At 44.0% G+C, this 18,333-nt stretch overlaps 1 protein-coding gene across 4 annotated transcripts; it reads left to right on the top strand.

The window, feature by feature from the left end:
* The first annotated feature begins 430 nt into the window (after positions 1 to 430).
* stk31 (serine/threonine kinase 31) lies at positions 431 to 13,315 on the top strand. Of its 4 annotated transcripts, XM_023802707.2 has the most exons (26): positions 431 to 518; positions 833 to 885; positions 1,844 to 1,883; positions 1,967 to 2,019; positions 2,150 to 2,248; positions 2,334 to 2,405; positions 2,529 to 2,687; positions 2,796 to 3,118; positions 4,858 to 5,023; positions 5,249 to 5,374; positions 6,289 to 6,404; positions 7,234 to 7,390; positions 7,822 to 7,947; positions 8,084 to 8,263; positions 8,574 to 8,708; positions 8,802 to 8,921; positions 9,373 to 9,504; positions 10,540 to 10,641; positions 10,984 to 11,064; positions 11,233 to 11,358; positions 11,512 to 11,637; positions 11,797 to 11,883; positions 11,975 to 12,124; positions 12,301 to 12,426; positions 12,611 to 12,682; positions 12,938 to 13,315. In XM_023802707.2, the coding sequence occupies exons 3-26, from the start codon at positions 1,859 to 1,861 to the stop codon at positions 13,037 to 13,039; spliced, it is 2,961 nt and encodes a 986-aa protein (XP_023658475.2). In that variant the 5' UTR covers positions 431 to 518; positions 833 to 885; positions 1,844 to 1,858; the 3' UTR covers positions 13,040 to 13,315. The 4 variants fall into 4 exon arrangements, with proteins under 4 accessions (XP_023658475.2, XP_023658473.2, XP_023658474.2 ...); XM_023802705.2 differs by lacking the exons at positions 431 to 518; positions 833 to 885 and adding an exon at positions 1,194 to 1,336; XM_023802706.2 differs by lacking the exons at positions 431 to 518; positions 833 to 885 and adding an exon at positions 1,336 to 1,458.
* The last annotated feature ends 5,018 nt before the right edge of the window (positions 13,316 to 18,333 follow it).

Here is an 18,333-nt window from a genome sequence, read left to right as displayed (position 1 = left end):
GCTATAGCCCCGAGTGATTGGACCTAATGACGCCCATGATTGGGAATGATGGCATACTAAGCTCAGAAAAAAAATATTTTCTACTGACTGGTTTCACAAAAGGCAGCAGAATGTTTTCACACAGTACATGCATTTTGTGCTTCATCCTTCTATCGTCTACCACTTCTCCTGATTAAGATCATGCAGGGTCCTGGAGCCAATCCCAGGCAGCTGAAGCCATAATGCTTGGATGCACCCTAGATAAGATGTCAGTCCATCACCAAGCACAAACACTGCAAAACCTGTAACTAGATGTGTGAGGCAACAGTGCAACATGTGGAGCCACTTTTTGTGCTTTCTTTGTATTATAAATACATGATAGCCAGCCACTATGGATTAATGCTCTTCAAACTAATGTTGTATTGTGAGGATCAGTGGAGCGATGGAGTGCTGTGACAGATGATCTGACCCCCGCAATCTCCCGACCTCAACCCTATAGAGCCAGTGTGAAACGAGCTGGATCAAAGAGTAAGAATAAGGTAGCTAACTTGTGGCCAGAACATTGCATCGTTGCAGTATTTGATGTTACTTCATTGCTTGAAGCCTTTTATTTAATAACGTATATAAAAATAACAGCAAAAACAAAAGCACTAAAAGCATGTGTCCAGACTTTTGACTGGTACTGTATATCAGCATCGAGAAATGCATATAAATGTAGATTATTTACATCGAATAATGTATAATTGGTAAAAGTATATCATTTTTATTATAGTTTTTACATTCAGTTTCTATCCTTACCACAAACTTTCCTCATCAACAGTTAACATTTTTACGTTTAAGTGCTGTCTTCCAGGGTCGCCAGCTTTGGTCAGCTGACTGGGGTGAGATTTTCAGTCATATATACATGTACGTGTACGTAAACGTTTTATTACGTTGTAAATAGTGGGTAGGGGTTGCAAATTGTACCAAAGCTTTTAATGTAGCTAAGTTTAGATTTGTAATGCAATAATCTATATTGGCCACAAGATCTCATGCGAGAGTCACGCCAGATGCATGAGAGTTTGCAGCCTTGGTTTCCACGTCGACACACCTTTCATCTCGGTATCAGTAGCTGGGTTATCTATAACACATTACATGTGTTGCTCCTACGGAAGCGAAGAGGATCACAGCAGTTGCCGACTCTAATGCATAACCCAACCACCATATTTAAGATTGCATCGTTAGTTACGTTAAGCTGCAGTCACTGGGCAAACTCTCGCGATGCGCGCGACAGATATCGCGACTCAGTGCCCGCTATGCGCGCACCGCGAAGACCGCGCGACAGGTGGTCACGTGGTGCTTTGAGTTCGCGCTGCTGGTGAGTGTCGACGGTTAGTCGGATATAAATTAAACTGCAGGAAAAAAATGTTTTTTCTTTTATTATTACTGGCAATAGTTTAATACTTTCTAAGTGTGTAAAACATTGTTCGTGGTTTGTAGGTAGAGTATGACATAGGCATAATGAAGCATATCTAATAAATGTGCAAAAAGCGTTAGGTAGCTAATAATTTGTAAAGTAAAGCCTAAAAGGACCTTCTTGCATGCATTTAAATGGCACTGTTAATGTGATTAATGTAATGAGAATAAGGTCCCGAACCTTGCTAATGTATATCTGCAGTTTGCGTTTTAGTAACTTAAGCCGTTGAACATTTGTCTTACCTTGCGAATAGTCACGCTAATCGCCTCATTCTAGCGTACTACTGCTGTAGATAGAAATCTGTTACTTAAAAGTGTCAAACACTTATCTGTGGGTTAAAAACTCATACCACCTGCAGTACATTGTTCTTCAATTATTGTGATTGATGTGATTTGCTCTTCTGTTTAGCATGAAACTACAGCAATGGATAAAACTGTACCTGGGAAAAGTAAGTGAATCTGTCCTGCAGCTTTGACAGAAATGTCTGGCTTGGCTGGTTAATGAGACTGACTCGCCCTCTTTTCCTTCCAGTGGAGCTTGTGGGAGTCACACACGTGGTGGACGCCATTACATTTTGGGCTCAGGTTGGTAACCAAAGTGAACCCACCCTTGGTGGTGGGGGGGTGGTGTTGTTGCTTTGCTTTAAAGCCACTGAAGAAGATCAGGTTGGGTCCGGCGATAAAATCCACAGCCGAGCCCTGATACCCTTTTCAGAATGTCAGCGACGACCCCGCTGTGGAGAGGATGACCAGCGTTTTGTCGGCGAGATGCCCCACAGCTCGGAGGCTCACGGGGAATCCCTGTCCTCAGAAGGTAACCGGCCAATTAAATCGCTGGCGGACTTCGACCTGCGTTATAATGTGGTTCACGTTGGTAACCCAGTGATCGTTTTATACAGGTATATGGGGCACTGTTTTCAGAAGACCGATGCTGGTATAGGTGTAAGGTACAGCACCATGATGATGACAAGGTATGTTTATATTGGTAATTATTGTTAGATTTACATGGCTTTGTGTTAATTATGCTGTATTTAGCTGGATGCTGCTTGTGAATGATGCTGATCAGACAGGCTGTAAAATGTTTCTTTGTTTAGTTTACAGTGTGCTACATTGATTATGGTAATATGGAGCTTGTCAGCCGTTCATCCTTGGTGGAGCTTCCAGAAGACCTTCAAACGGGGTGTTTGGCTAAGAAGTACAGGTTTTGGGGCTTCCATGTAAACAGCGATGAGGACTCGCAGCATTTTGTACAGGTGACATGGGGGGTGGGGGTCTTATTGCGGAGAATCTGTCTAACCCGTTGACTGGCTTCCTCTTCTCACCAATTGGGAACTTTGCAATACTGCCCGTTCTGTTCCCAGGGAAAGATCTTCTTGCGCAACCTGATTTACGGCAAGAAATTACGGATTCAGAAGAAGTCGGTGTGCTTTGACGGCACCATCCTGGTCCACGCGTTTCAAGGGGACCTGGACATCGGAGAGGAGGTCATGAAGATGAAGTTCGCCAAACTCAGTATCCCCGGGTGCAGAGAGGGCTCTAACCCGACCTGGCAGGACCCCCTGGGGCCGTGGGGTCTGCGGACGCCAGAGCGCGCCTCTCAGGGGGACACTGTGCAGGCGGGCTCCCAAGTCCTCGTTCCCAAACCGCGTCCTGCCTTTCCAGAACATGTGCCTCAGGTGCTAAAGTAAGTGGAGCAGCAGTTGCATCAGCCCAACAAAAAAGCTGAGTAAACATAATGCTGTCACAGTATCAGGTTTTCGCTACACGATTATCATGACCAAAAGAATTCAGCGTAACGATACAATTGCGATATCCAGGGCTTACGGATTACAAACCCGAAACTAAACTAGATTTCAAATGAAAATAAAAAATAATATAAACTATTTTAAAAATCAGAACAATAAAAACCCCGACGCGAAATCATATGCGGGTATCTGTAGCTGCAATACAAATGTATTTTATTTTCATTTGTAGCTATCTTAGTCATCATAATCCTGTAGTGAGGAATCACAGAAATGCCATTAACATTATCAGTTAACCATTCTTCAAATTCACTAGCCATTTTTATCATTCTGATCATAGAGAGTAGAAATGGTATTTGCATACAATCATTGGTCCGATTGACTTCCTGCTACTTTTCCCCTGGCCAGTGAACGATCAGGGATTGTTTGCGTCACTGAGCGAAGCCTCTGCACAACAGGGTTGGCGGTATATCGCCTGTTAAGGAATGAATGACTCTATACCCCTGTGCCAAATGTTTCATATTTAGTCCAGTTATTGTTAAGAGCGTGAGAGTCCATTTAATATATTTTTGGTTGTGTGGTTGTATGTATGCATTATTTAGGATAGTATTAGGATAGCATTTAACATTACAATTCCAATGTCTGAATATTCTTAATTAAAAGTTCTTTGTACTTAGAAAGGGTGTACTTGCATTATTATGTTATTAGATTATTATGGCAGTGGTCTTTAAATTACAATATTTACTGCAATTATTTCTGGTACATTATATTGTCTGACAAAAGTAGTTATCATGACAGGCCTACAATACGCCTGTCATGACTAAACATCAGTATAGTGCCGGCATTCTGACAGATTTTGCTGGCTGTAAATACACTGGCACGCCCGTTATCTAATGCCCTGGATATCGTGTTTTTAGTGTTGTTGTAAATTCTTTTGGCAACGTTAATGGTATAGTGAAATTCTGATATTGTGACAGCCCTAATTATGACCAATAGTTGGTGCTATTTTGTGAGTCTCCGTAGTCTATGAAAATCAAGGAAGTACTTTAACACCCTTGTTGAATTTGGGCTTCAACAATTACACAACAAGTGTTAGAAGTTTTATTGTGATTGATGTGTATTCAGGGGAATGCAATGAAATTCTCATTGTGCATTCTCTCTATAACATTAGTGGGGGGTTCAGACAGTACAATAGTACATAAAAACACTAAATACAATAACATAGTGGAAGAGAGATGGAACGATACAAGGGAAGTGTAGAAAACCCATACAGTCTTAACTGGTTGTGGGACGGAGCTGATTGTAAAGAGGATGGAGATGCAGGGTGCAGCGAATGGCAAAGAATGTTAGGGTGTGACGACAACATTCATAGCCTTGATGAGAGGGAACACGCTTATGTGGAAATTTCATACACCAGTTTAATGATGTAGCTAGTGTTTATTTTAAATTGGCTTATCTTTGAGAAGCTGTTTTTCTTAACGAGACACGACTTATTTCCATGATGATTCAGGTAGTCATTTGCGATTGGTCAGGTATTCAGGTAATCATTTGCGATTGGTCAGGTATTCAGGTAATCATTTGCGATTGGTTATCAGTTTGTGCACAGGGTGGCCATTTCCAATGAAGGCCACAGGACTACATGCTTTAGTTTTTTTCTTTTTAAACTGATCCTTGCTTACAGGGAGAAGAGCACGACCACGGCCCTGCAGCCCGCAAGCCTGCTGAAGAAGAAGCTGGACCAGGAGCTTATGGAGGAGAATGAGCGGCTGAAGGAGGAGAAGAGCGCACAGCATCGCAGCGCCTTGCTCCTTGGGAAGGAGCTGACGGAGGCACAGACGGAGCTGCAGGTGACAGGACAGCTACACAGGATGAGCGCCTGGTTCAGAGAGGTTCAGAGCTGTTAGGGTGAACTCAGTGTAAAGTGAGGGTACTTAGTGAGCGAGAGTGACCTTATGAGCACAGTGTGAAGTGGGATGAGTGGTCTGACTCTCCGGGCTGATAATCTTCTGCCGGGAGCTCCTGTGGGTGTCGATGCAGTTTTTCAGGCTGATCGTCTTGTGTCTTTTGTGCAGAGGATGAAGGACAGCAGGATGAGGGATGCCATAGAGATACAGAAGCTGAAGGAGGACAACGGTGTTCTCCGGCAGAAGGCTGACGAGCTCGGGAAGCAGCTGCGGGACGTCCAGCAGGAGTTGCAGGTGGGGGTCCCTCGAGCTGCAGGTGGGGGTCCCTCGATGTGCAGGTGGGGGTCCCTCGAGGTGTAGGTGGGGGTCCCTCGAGGTGTAGGTGGGGGTCCCTCGAGGTGCAGGTGGGGGTCCCTCGAGGTGCAGGTGGGGGTCCCACGAGGTGCAGGTGGGGGTCCCACGAGGTGCAGGTGTGACTGAAAGCGATCGGAGTCAGAATCGAGATCCTGGTTCCGTTGCATCTTGTGCATGGTTAAGTCCCCTCATCCACCCAAAACTGCTGATTGTCTTCGTCAGGGGTGGCCAATCTTGTCCTCAAAGGGCGAGTGTGTGTCCAGGTTTTTTGGCTAGACCTTTAGGTCAGCTGTTCAAACCCAGGTGTGAGGACTCTTCAGCCAATTAGTCCTCTAATTAATAGTCTAATTATGGAGTTGCAGCAAAAACCCGCATACACAGCGGCCTGGATAAGATTGGCCACCCCTGGTCTACATCTTTCTGTTGAAGGTCATGCAACCAGAATCTTATAATGTAATGTGAAAAAGTACACATATGGAATTAATATTTAATTTGAAATGAAATGCTCCTCTCTGTCTGTGTTCTTCCTGATTCTGTTATTTTGGAGCTGGTTTTATGCTTGGAACTTGTAGATTTCATGTATCATTTTCCTGTTGACTAATAGAAACAGTGCAGCATGACACAGTGTCTCGTAGCCTCGCTGCTCCAGGGTCGCGGGTTCGATTAATACTACTTCCATGTTCTCGCCGTGTCTGCATTAGTCATAGTGTGTGTCCTGCACTGGACTGGCAAGCTGTCCTGGGTGTCCAAGCCTCCCTTGTGCTCACTGTAAGCCTCCCTTGTGCTCACTGTAAGCCGTACGCTGGCGGCCCCTCCTTGTGCAGTGATGCCACCACCGTGTTTTGCGCACACAGGTGACGAAGCAGCAGGTGACTGACAGCGTGGAGGTAGCAGACAAGCGTCTGGAGACGGCGGTAGGAGACAGGCTGGGCCAGTTGGCACAGAAGGTGGAGTCCTTAAGGGGTGTGAGGTACAGTCTCCAGCCCTTTCCCCTTTGTGGTGTGGTCTGTGTGCGGTCTGCGTGTGGTCTGCACCTATTAAATGGTCAGCTGTCTCTCTGCCTTTAATGTCTCTCTTCACACGTTTATTCTAAAAGCTCTCGTATCCGGAATTTAAGTAACTGGCATAATTCTAAAATATCAGTGCAAGTGCTCCTCGACTTTAAAGTAGTTACCGTAAATGCCTCTAAGTGCCATTAATTGAAACAAATAAATGAATAAAATTCACAGAAAAAAAAATGTACGATAGGGCTTAACACTGTGAGACGTTTAAGCTCGCAAACACTACAGCCTGGAAGTGTGGCTGCATGCATACTGCTGTTGTCTGGCAGGAGTAGGACGTATCATGCTGCAGATCGGTAGTCTGGGAACAGATCAAAAATTCTGGTGACTACTGAATGTGCATCTGTATCGCACCAGCGATAGATGTCGTGAGTTGAACTAATCATTCAAAATTTATGATAATGACACCGCTCTATTGAAACTAATGAAAAATAACAAAGGCAAGCATTCACGCATACAAAGTGGCACGCTTTACAGTCATTCTGCCAGAGTTTAACTGGCACTCTTGTGTTCTGTCAAATATCTGCTGTTGCTTTGTGCTAAAATCACTACAGTAATCATTAACATGTCTGTATAAAAGGATTAAAGTGTAAGAAATGCTACAATTAAGTGTTTCGCGAGTAACATTCAACCAATCTGGAAAATTCAGCTATCTGCCAGCGCTTTGGTCCCAACATTGCTGGACATGAGAGCTTTTACTCTAAGTGCTTTAACAACCTGGACAATCCCGTCCCCCAGAGAGGCGTGCGCCCGTGGCACCTACAGGGACAGCCTGCTGGAGGCCATCGACATAGTCGCACACAATGGCATCTCCTCTCCCGCATCTTTGGAAAAGCTGGAGGCTGTGTGGAGGGAATACGACCTGGCACAGGATATGGTGAAGGCCTGTCACAAGGTAAGCCGTCTCAACCCAAAATCATCAGAAAATGGGTGAAATATGCATAAAGGTTTAGTGACTGTACTGGTGTGAGCTCTCGTTTAACCGGCATGGGGGGGCATCATTGGAGTGAGACCTGGGGGGTTAATCCTCCCCCCAGGGGGATTGCGCAAACGCCCAGCCCGTCGTGCTTATGGAGCCAGGTGGACGGACAGGTGAATTAGTAAGTGTGTCATTTTTAGAGAATTTAAAAGCTTCTCTGAAGTGTTAAGTGCTGTAAATTGACTGTCAGAAGCTGCTGGAATTGAACTGGGATTTTATTTCTGTAAGTACCTACTTATGATCGTGTTAAAGTCTGTGCTGCACAATGCCAGTGTATAGATTGGGGGTAGGTAAAATTGATGTTAATCGGCAGAAATTAACTGACTGCTTTAATTGTGGTTTGCCAGAGAGAGGACCTGGAAGAATTGATCGAGAAGAGAAATGGTGTGAGGAGAATGTTGGCCGTGGCTGTGGATGACTTTATTCAGGAAGTGGACGGGCTGCCCATCAGCAAACGAATGGACACTCTTGAGGTGCTGAGGGGGCGGGGTTTGATGTTAGTGTCCAATCCCCTTTGACTTAGGACAACAGCATGTTAATCTGCATATTGTTTACAGTTCTGCATTCTGTGTTTGTACATTATCTGTAATCTGTGTCTCCCCTTCATAGGCAGTGGGTGCCTCTCTTACTACGGTGTTTGGTTCCTTCTCGATGGAGGAAGTCGGAGACGAGACCTTTGAACGGTTCAGACAGTGGAACAGTCAGAAACAGCAGGAGACCCAGTCTGTGAAGGAGGGGACTGACGAAACACTGAAATTCCTGTGTTCCTGGTTTGAGAAGGTGGTCAAGGTGTGTGAAACATGACATTAGGGTGCTGACTCACTCTGCCATTATGAATATTTTTTAAAGTTTAGTGATGAATTTAGCTTTAGCAAAAATAGACATGTATGATTTGGTTAACTAGGCAGGACAGCCATATTGTGTTTAATCAGAAGAGAATATTCTAGACTGCTGTACATGGAAAATAGGTTATAAATCGGTTATGTGTATATATGTACTGTCTTCATTGTTGTAAAAATGTACATTTGCACATCCTGCAAATATCATTTGCTTGGTGTTGTGGGATTCAATGTTTATTTTTGGTTCTCCCCATCTTCAGTTTTTCAGTCTATCCAGCGAGTCGCCCCCCCCCCTGAGTGTCACCGCCCCCCTGAGTGTCACCGCCATGGGCGTGGATGTCCTCCTGCAGAGGGCAGAGCTCAGCCTGTGCCAGGAGCTGGACGTCTCGCTCGCCGTGAGTTGTGGGTTGGATCACCTGCTTCCACGGCCCCTCACCCCACCCCCCACCCTCTAACAAATGTCAAAAACCTTAACTGTCCTCCTGTAGGAGCAGAACAGTCGGGACATGGAAATAGTGTCAAGCGCCTTTCACAGAGTAATGCAGAGGATCGGGAAGGAGCAGAGTCTTCTGAGGGCTGTACGGGAGAAATACCTTCTTAACTCGCAGGTGAGGGACCGACAGGAGCAGATATGTGTCCGCCACCATCTACAAGAACTTCAGAGCACCATGTAATATCTCAGTAATCTGTGTAAGCGTCCATTTCTTATCGATGAATAGAACAGAACATATTGTTACTGTACACATACAGCGAAAGTGTGTGCTTCCCACCAAAGCTATAAAAGATAAAAAATAAACACAAAAATTAAATGGAAGTGAATTTAAAAACCGTACAGGTACTTTGCTGTCCAGGAGACACATAGACACAGCTTGGGGTCACAGTCCAGGGTGAACCAGCATGCAGCACCGCTGGAGTTGGGGGGGTTAAGGGTCTTGCTCACAGGTCCAATGGCAGCCTCAGCCTACTGGCCCTAGGATTTGATCCGGTAACCTTCTGGTCAGACACAATCATGCTGGTCCACACACCGCCTCCTCCATAATGTCTTCCTGTACTCTTCAGTTTCAGGAAGAGGTCCTCCGCTGGCAGGACGACACTCCAAAGGCCGACCAGCTGTTCTCCATCAAGAAGCGCATCAAGAACTTGAGGTCACAGCTGCGCTGGAGGCTGGTGGAGCAGGGCAGCCTGGAGGAGGTGATGTGGGGCGGGGGGGGCGGATTGTGAATTCTTTTGGCCACAGTAATCGTGTAGAGAAAATCTGATATTGTGACAGGCCGACGTCGGTGGACAATAACATCTCTGCCTGTGGTCTGATTCTCAAAGAGAAACTCCACAACCAAGATGGAGGTTTGAGGAAATTCTCATCTCTGAGCATTTTTGTCTGGATGTAAGGGCTGCAGCTTCCGCTCTGCTGTCGGCCTCTGCGGGCAGCCCAGAGCAAAGGAGGGTCCTGCTGTTCTCCTCTTAATGGACGGTTTTCGATAGATGGCTTCAGGGAACACATGCTGCTTACAGCTGTATGAATGGGCAGCACAAGGAGTCGTGCGGGTGACTTTGAATAGAAGAATAAGCTGCAGACCCAAGCTGTGCTCTTTGAGTTCAAGTGCTGGTTTTGTCCTAAAATAGCTGTTTTTTCCCGCTGCCTGGACCTTCTTACGAGAATTCGGGCACTCTTCAAAGTGGGGCTTATTAAAAGGGTTTGTCGTGACAAAGCTTAAGTGTATTTCCTGCCAGGCGTGAATTACGCCTTTTTCTGTAATCCCCTGGATTAGACTTGATTGGCGCTGACCATGTTTGGCGGTGTGTGTCTTTTATAAATACCTGATACCCGGTTATCCGTCCAGCTTCCATAACTTGCTTGTTTAGAGTCAGCGTGAGCCTGGAGTTTGTCACAGGGACAGCTGGACCTGAGGCAGGGAGACATCCAGTCCATCGCAGGGCATGTTCACACACATCATGGGCAAGATAGAGATGCCACTTAGGCTAACAGCATGTTGTTGGACTGAGGGAGGAGACTTGGGTCTGAACAGGAAATCCACACAAAGGAGAACATGCAAGCTCCTCACAGAGAGCATGGGGCAGGAGTCAGACCTCCAACCCTGGAAGTGTGAGGTTGCAGTGCTATCCCCTGAGATTTCATAGCTGGTCATGATGTTTCTACATGCCCCGGAGTAGGGGGTCTGATATTCATGTGGCTGTTTTTTTTTTTTTTTCTCAATTTCTTCTCAGGCAGAAGAGGTGGACCTCCCAGAGATTGAAAAGAAAAATACTGAGATTGAACTGACCAGGAATGCCCTTTTCCAGGAGATCGGCCTGGAGAAGGAGGAATATGTAAGAGTTTTGACCTTTTGACCAAGAGAAGATGCTTGAAGAAGATGTTTCTTGCATTCTAATTGTTGCTTGCCTTCTTAGACCTTTGTATATAAATAAACCTGAACCAAGTGATTTCTGGATCACATCACAGATTTTTTTGTAAAATAAATGATCAAATAAATGTTATCTCAGTAATTAGAACTGTTTAAATGTTACTCCATCTTCGCAAATAGCTGTAGATTAATCTTTTTGGTTGATTTGGGTGCCAGGCTGATCTTTGAAAACCATGGTTCTGCTTCATCCCGTGTTGTGTGAGATCCTGTGACAGTGAGTGTGTGGCTGGCTGCTGTTCCTGTGCAGAGAAAGCTGGCTGTTCTGGCCAGGGGGGGTTTTCCTGAGCTGCCGCTGCTCTACCACGACGCAGACCTCCTCAGCTTCATGGTGAGCCACCCCGCCAAGAATAACAAGCATTAATCAGGGAGAAGAGCCTGTGGCCGATCACTGGTGCACAAAACCCCACCCAGCAGTTCTCTCCCCTTACTAGTGATCCCCGTGCGGGAAGCACTCGTGCATAACACTGAGGATTCTGACCCGGCTCGGCTGTTGCAGAATTCTGAGGGGCTGGTGGTGAAGAGCCTTGACCGGGACCTTTTCGCCAGCGTGCCCCTGCGAGAACTGAGCTCCCGGAGACCCCTCGTGTGCACAGAGTTCCAGGGCCAGCAAGTTGTCCTTAAGGTGACAACCTGAGCAAATCCACCTTATTACTGTTGATATTCGGGGTTTATAATTTGGCCACTGGCTTGGTTCTGTACTTTTCAAAGCATACTATTTTTAATTTTCCAGTGTTCTGGACAGAGAAATTTAAAAAGTTTTGTTACTGAATTGTAGGGTTACTGTGTCGATGCCCAGTCAGAGGCCAGCACGGTGGAGAGAGCCACCCAGTACTACAGGGCAAGTATGTTTGGTGAGGAGCAGAAAGGACTGCTGCCCCTGCTGGCACTGTTCTTTGGCAAGGTAAGAAGGTGCATGTAGATCTATACCTTCCTACAGTCCGTTCATTTCTTTTTCCTCCCTCCAGAAATATGTCACAAGCTGATTGCGACATAATGAAGCCTCTTTATCCCGATAAAGCTACTCCATTTAAAATGCCAACGCTGCCTGTCTCCCTTTTAGTCCGACCCCATGGCCTACGTCATGGTGCCATACATTCCCTGTGGCATGTTGCAGCTTGTGCAGAACTCCAGCCCTCTTAACACTTCCGTGAGTCCTGAACCCCCCCACCCCACCCACCTGCCAGTCTTCCTGTATTTTGAGAGTTTCTCACATTTTGAAGGCCTGCCTCACCTGACAGGAAATCACGGCCGTCATGAGGGGGGTGGTCCTGGGGCTGCGGACGCTGCACGGCTCTGGCGTCATCCATGGCTCGCTGCACCCCAGCAACGTGTTCGTCTTCGGGCGGGAGCAGGGGCTGCTGGGAGATTTCGATTTCACCAAGGACCCGGTGAGTGGCCCCCCCTGCTGCTCAGGGTCTTATTCACGTAAGACTCCCCCGAAGTTCCCGGCTCGGCATCAGCAGAGTCTGGGGGGGTTTGCCCTTTCTTTTCCCTGACACAGGGAGCCTCCCGTGACCTTTTCATTCTGCTGTCTTCCTGCACTGTACTTTCTGGTCCAAACTAGGACCAACGTGTTGCTGACCCCAGGATGCTGGCCGGGGCCCTCAGCCTGGTTGCCCCAGAGGTTGCCCAAGGAGAGCCCCCCTCCCCCGCCTGCGACATGTACGCTTTGGGCTGTCTGCTGTTGTGGGTAAGGCTTCAGATAACCTGCCAGCCATGTCATTCTGGAGATGCACAAATCCCTCTTCCATTGCCTGCTCTTTCCCTGTCTAAGCAGCTACTTGACAGGTCATATTGCCCATAAAGTGTGAGGAAATCGGTTAACTTGTTTCATGGAGGACAGAGAGATTACTAAATGTTTTGTCCTTTCACAGCTGCACTTTCCAGAGGTCAAGTTTGCACTGAAGCCTGATGGATGCCTATCAGATACGAGTGAAATGAAATTGGTATGTAATCTGGTGGAATTGGGAGCAGCATGCACACATTGAATATTACAGCAAAGGGGGGGGGCGTGTCTGTGGGCAGCACCCTGCGCTCCCCTTCAACGGTGGGGGTTCAAATCCCACTTAATCTCCTTCTTCTCCCCCAGGTTTCATTCAGATACTCCAGCTTAAGTGATTATGAAGGCATATGGGTGGAAACATATTTTTGTTGTGGTGCTTTTTAACCTCACCAACACCGTAACCTGTCCTTGTTAACAGGACCCGAGGCTCCGGATTCTGCTGCCCCAGCTTTTGTGTTCCTCTTCGCGAAGATTAGCGGCGTCTGATGTTCTGTCACACGATTACTTCTCCGGGCAATGATGTCTGGCGGTGGTCCTTCAGTCATAACATGATGAAGAGTTTGACAGTTGGAAATGCTCCAGTTCATTGCGAGGTTTTCCTTTTCGATTTCAAATTTTCCTGCAGATTGGAACAGTTTTTTTTTGTTCGAGAAATGCCACCAGTATTTGTTCCGTTTATTGGTCTGTGTTCTGACAGCTGTTTAAAACCAGTAAAGTGAGTTTTTCTCCTTAATCCAAGAATCTGTCCTGTATGTTGTTGCTCTGACAACGTCAATAAACACTAACAGCAAAAGAATTTCTCGGCAACTAATAAAATATGGACCTACAGTATAATTCATAGACTACAGGTCTTCTCCAAGTAAGAGTGATGGTAGGAATGATGCTTCAAAACTCATTGTTAATGGGTTTTTTTTTTTTTGCTTGTCAGTCAAACCATTTAGCCATTGTGTGATTGGCTATTTTATCATCTCACCTTCAGTTAAACCAATCAGTTATTGGCAATGTGAAGTGATTCTGCCCACTTGTTTTCCAAGCTTTTGATTCTGCCTCCTCCTAACTACAAACTTCAGAAGTTTATGCATTCAGACTCCAACCATTATTATTTCAATACCAAAAGTTGGCCACCATAAGGAACACAGTCAAATGGAACCTGTGTTTTTTTTATACTTTGGACACCAATAACTAATTTCATGCAATTTTTTTCTGAGCTGCTTTGTGCAGCCTCTCTTCATAAAGTCTGTTTAGTTCACGGTGCCCCGTCTTCCACTGACTGAATGATAATGGAGCTGCCAGTGGAAATTGCAGGCTTCCATCACTTGGAAATTTCTCAAATTCTCCCCTTTAAAATGCTCCTCAGAAATAACTATTTTCTTTATCAGCTGAAAAGCTCACTGCCTTTCTAAGTTTAGAATTATGACATTTGCTTCCACGAGCCCTCCCCTTTTTATATAAAAAATGATCTGTGTATGTGTATTGGTTGAAAGGCTTAAATTATTAATAGTTTTTGATCGCTTTCCTTTTTCAGCTCTAAAAAATGCAGGATGGTTTCAGTGCTTTTGAGAGTTACGCCTCTGGGCAAAAGCCTCTACTAAGTATGTAAATGTGAAGTGTTTACATCTGACCAGAAATTCACAGCCTTCTGATGTAACATTTGTTTGAAAAGTAATTAAAATTGATTTATTGTTTTGACATTAAGGCAATCCATAGGAATCGTTTCTGTAATGAAAACCTAGGCGTTTTGATGTAGTTTAATCAATGTTTTGCCTCATTGGTATATTCCTGTACTGTAATTTGAAGTGTGTTCTAAAATCATGCGATAAAAAATGGGGCAGGAAGATACTTGTTGCCTGTGGAAGGTTTCCTATAAAATATGAACAGCATGAATCAGTTTTGTGCAGCTGGAGGGAGCAGTTGGGCAGTGTGTTGCTCATCAAGTTCGGAACCTGCCCATGTTCAGGAGGTTGTGGGTTCAAAGCCCAAGACTTGGCAAAGTAATCATATCACCACTGGGCCTTTGAGCAAGGCCTTTGACTGCTTCAGGCATGGTAGACCCCACTCTGAACACAACGTTTCCTTATATGTAAGTCAGTGTAAATAAAGGAACACTTAGTATTGCTTACAGATAGAGAAACCTGAGGCATATTTTTCAAATGAAAATGTGTTTATGGGCAAAGATATCTGAAACAAATACAGTATTCCATCAGTTGTTGTATTTCTGGGGTTGATTTCCTACATTTAAAACACTGAAAGTCCGAATGCTTTTTGCAGACAGTTCAGCAATTAGACAATTACGACTGACGAAAAGCAGAATGAGATTGACCTGATGCAATGTGAATAACATCATAATTGAAATGTTTTATGGAACCAAAAAAGTCTGCTGTTTTCTCAGTTTTCCTGCTCAAAATACTAATTTTGTCTTAAACTCTTGGTTGATTACAGATTGTTTATCAGTACACTTGAATATACAATTCATATTGCCTCTATGTGTAACTATAGAAAATTAGCCAAACAATTAACTGAAAATGCCCATAATTATACAAGAAATCACACAGAACTGATAACGTAAGATTTTTTAAATCGGTCTGGACAAAAGAGCTTGAAACCCCCAAGGGGGCACAAGATTTATCCACAATTAGATGAAGGATTGCAGAAAGAATGAAAGGGGTGGGGGGTGCCGCTCCGATCAGAGAGAAAGCCACAAAAAAAATCAACAAATCTTATCTCTGGGCTTCCTCATTAGGTGCAAAGCTTTTCTGGTGTCAGGTTTTGTCAGCTCGTTTTAGTTGATGAGATGCTCAAGTACGCCTTCAAAGACTCATAGCACTGTGCTGACAGGGTGGGGTCCGCATCACTTCTGCGATGATGTCACTCTGAGGCAGAGCCATGTAGATCTAACACACGTGGTATCAGGCTGAAAGCAGCAGTTGCCCAAAATGGATCCATACAGTGAGTGTGAAGATGTAGCATATAATCACACAACAAATGCTTTAAAGTCCTCTTACGATCAGAACATAAAAAATTCATCTGAATTCAACATTACATGATAGATTCTCTTTGTTGTGGGGATCTGAGGACATTGAAGTACATGACAGATTATGTCCATGCAGATGACTGAAGGTGTTGGGTTAGTCATGGAGTTACAGTGACTCACTGAATCTTACTGATTTCCTATTTTAATCCTCTTAACAATTTTACTTTTTTCACTGCTGGGGGATTATGTATTCGCTGTTTTATAGGCTTAAAAAGAACGTACTGTATTATTCTACAGCAGCTCAAACATTCTCATTTACAATCAAATTTGTAGCTAATCACTTGCCCTTGTACAGGACTTGGCCAACACAAATTTGTTGATATTTTATTTTATTAGAATAGTATATGTATTGTTTCACTAACAATAATATGACATTTAGATTGACAAATTAAGGAATATGTTTACATTTGAGATTTAAATTCAAGAGCTTCAGCAAGTCCTCACTGAAGAGACCCACAAATGAAATAAAGATTAATCAATTCATTAATGGAATTACTTGGATAATATCCACTTACTAGGTAGTAATCTGTGTCACATCAACTCCTATAGCTTTGTTTGTCTTGCTGCCTTAGAAAGGGTTCAATATAGGGCTACAAGAATGATTCTTGGTCTTAGATGAATGTCTTTAGAGGAGAGCTTAGCTGAGCTACCAGGTATCACCAACACACTAAAGTCCCAGTAGTCAGTAATATAGCAGCAGATGATCATTTTCTGTAACTGGTGTCCTCTCTACACAAAGCACACACAGCGGCCCTTTGTGGATAAGATTGGCCACCCCTGAGTTAGAGGAATTGGTGTATAGATGCTGATTCATCTGACAAATAAGCCAAGAAATTATAATTGGCAAGCTTCTGATGCATTATTAAATATTTTTGTTTGTATGAATAAAAACACGTGTTAATATAAAAGCTGTATTGGGAAACTGAGTCTTATTAGTGAAATCAAGGACGACAATTTTTTGATTAGTGTAGGCTACGTATGTGCGCCGTCTCCTCGAAAACAAATTTAAAGACGTCCTTTGGGATAATAATGATGTACGCAGTAGCATCACGATCAGTGCAACGATCTCTCCATGTCTTTTATTTTGCAAAATACCGTGTATGCCTGTTTATTGCCCCCATTAAAAATCTCCTTGCTTAGAGTGGAAACGGTTTTGATCGATGTTGTTGGAAATGCAAACATGCTTGGCGTTATCTCTCAAAACAGTCAAGCAACTAACCGACAAGTGGCTTTGCGGGAAGGCTTTGTGAGAGCTAAATTGCATTCGGTGGAGTTTGATGGTGTCACCCAGCCCTTACCCCGGCGCGGGGCGGCGCTATATAATGGGGAGCGGCTGAAAGCTGCCAGAGCGCATCTGGGCGGCTTGGGGACGCGAAGGACGAGCTGCAAACTTGACACAGTAACGTCAGTGCTCCGAACTGCACGTGAGTAGGCTAAAGTATTAACTTCTATATCAAAAGTATTTATTGTTATCTTTGTAGTTACATTTTATTTTGTAATTATTGTACAAATGTATGTCACACATTATATTCCAAACCTAGTTTTATAAGCCAACTGATGTATAGTTTAACCAGAATATTATTAACAGAGCGATGATTAAAATATTCACTGCTCCAGATTGGCCCCACTTTCAAATTTTCAAGGTTTAACCTTTTACGTTTTAATTGTATCTAAAAAAAGAAAAGCGGTTGTATCGTCATTGCTAGTGTGGATACGTGAAGTATCCAAAGTTATGGAAGCAATATCCAACATCCACATTTTGCGTCACCTCATATTGTAGGTTAACAGGAGACAGGGTAAGACTGAGGTTTTAAAATCACACGCACGGATCATCAGGTACAGATACTCACTCTATCAGTTTGTTGAAATTAGTTCAGTTGGGCCTAAACACATTGATTTAAATGTACGTCTTAAATAAAGATTCCAAAATGTTTTGACAAAATGTACATACTTGTTCTGTAAGTTATAACACAACCCAATACTTTCAAAGGTGGTGCTCTAAAAAATGTTGCATCCATGTGAAATGTAAATCAATAAATTATACAGGGGGTAGAGTATGTGTGGGTAGGTGAATTTTATATAATGACTAGATTTCATTGTAACTGCATTATTCTAATACCATTGGAACGTTTAAACACACAGCCAAGGCTTTTAATATGGACACATTGTATTAGGAATACACTGGGATTTACATGCTCTTTTCCCATATGTACGGTTACCTGGTTATTAACCTGATTTGTAATATTACATTTTAAATAACCAACCTATTATAACAATTAAAGACCACAATGGGAGTACAATCTGGTGGTACTCTATAGTGGTCTGTTTTCTCAAGTAGTGTATTAAAAGGCTTCAAGTTTAAGGCTGCTATTACGGTCAATAGAACGTTCAGAACAAAGGAATAGCATAATCTGTTCATAATTAATATGGTATAATTTTCATTTTAATTGCCGTACTGTCTTGCTAAATAATTAGCAAACATGTAAAAATAAAGTGATCAAATCTGCTATTGCTGCGGCATATGACATATTTAGAAATGTACAAACTAATGTCTTAATTAACCTGGCGTGTTTTTTTTTCTTCAAGATGCATCTTCACATGGCCATGCGACTGAACCTCGTGGCTTTCTGCGCAGTTTACTGCGTCTGCGTGTTAGCTGACGCGTTCCCGTCCATACCAGCGCGCCCGGGTGAAAGCGCGCTCCCCAAAGACCTAACGAAGTACTATTCCGCACTAAGACACTATATCAACCTAATCACAAGACAGAGGTAGGTTCCGGGATA

Source organism: Paramormyrops kingsleyae, chromosome 9 (genome assembly GCF_048594095.1).
Source record: "Paramormyrops kingsleyae isolate MSU_618 chromosome 9, PKINGS_0.4, whole genome shotgun sequence".
NCBI classification, from domain to species: Eukaryota; Metazoa; Chordata; class Actinopteri; order Osteoglossiformes; family Mormyridae; genus Paramormyrops; species Paramormyrops kingsleyae.
Note: the sequence above shows the minus strand (reverse complement) of the source record. Positions and strands in the feature narration are given on the sequence as shown.

Coding starts and splice junctions, on each gene's coding strand:
- stk31 (XM_023802707.2), top strand. CDS start 1,859: ATGGATAAAACTGTACCTGGGAAAA. Junction 7,391..7,821: donor TGGTGAAGGCCTGTCACAAG/GTAAGCCGTCTC, acceptor GTGGTTTGCCAG/AGAGAGGACCTGGAAGAATT. Junction 11,638..11,796: donor TGGCACTGTTCTTTGGCAAG/GTAAGAAGGTGC, acceptor TCTCCCTTTTAG/TCCGACCCCATGGCCTACGT.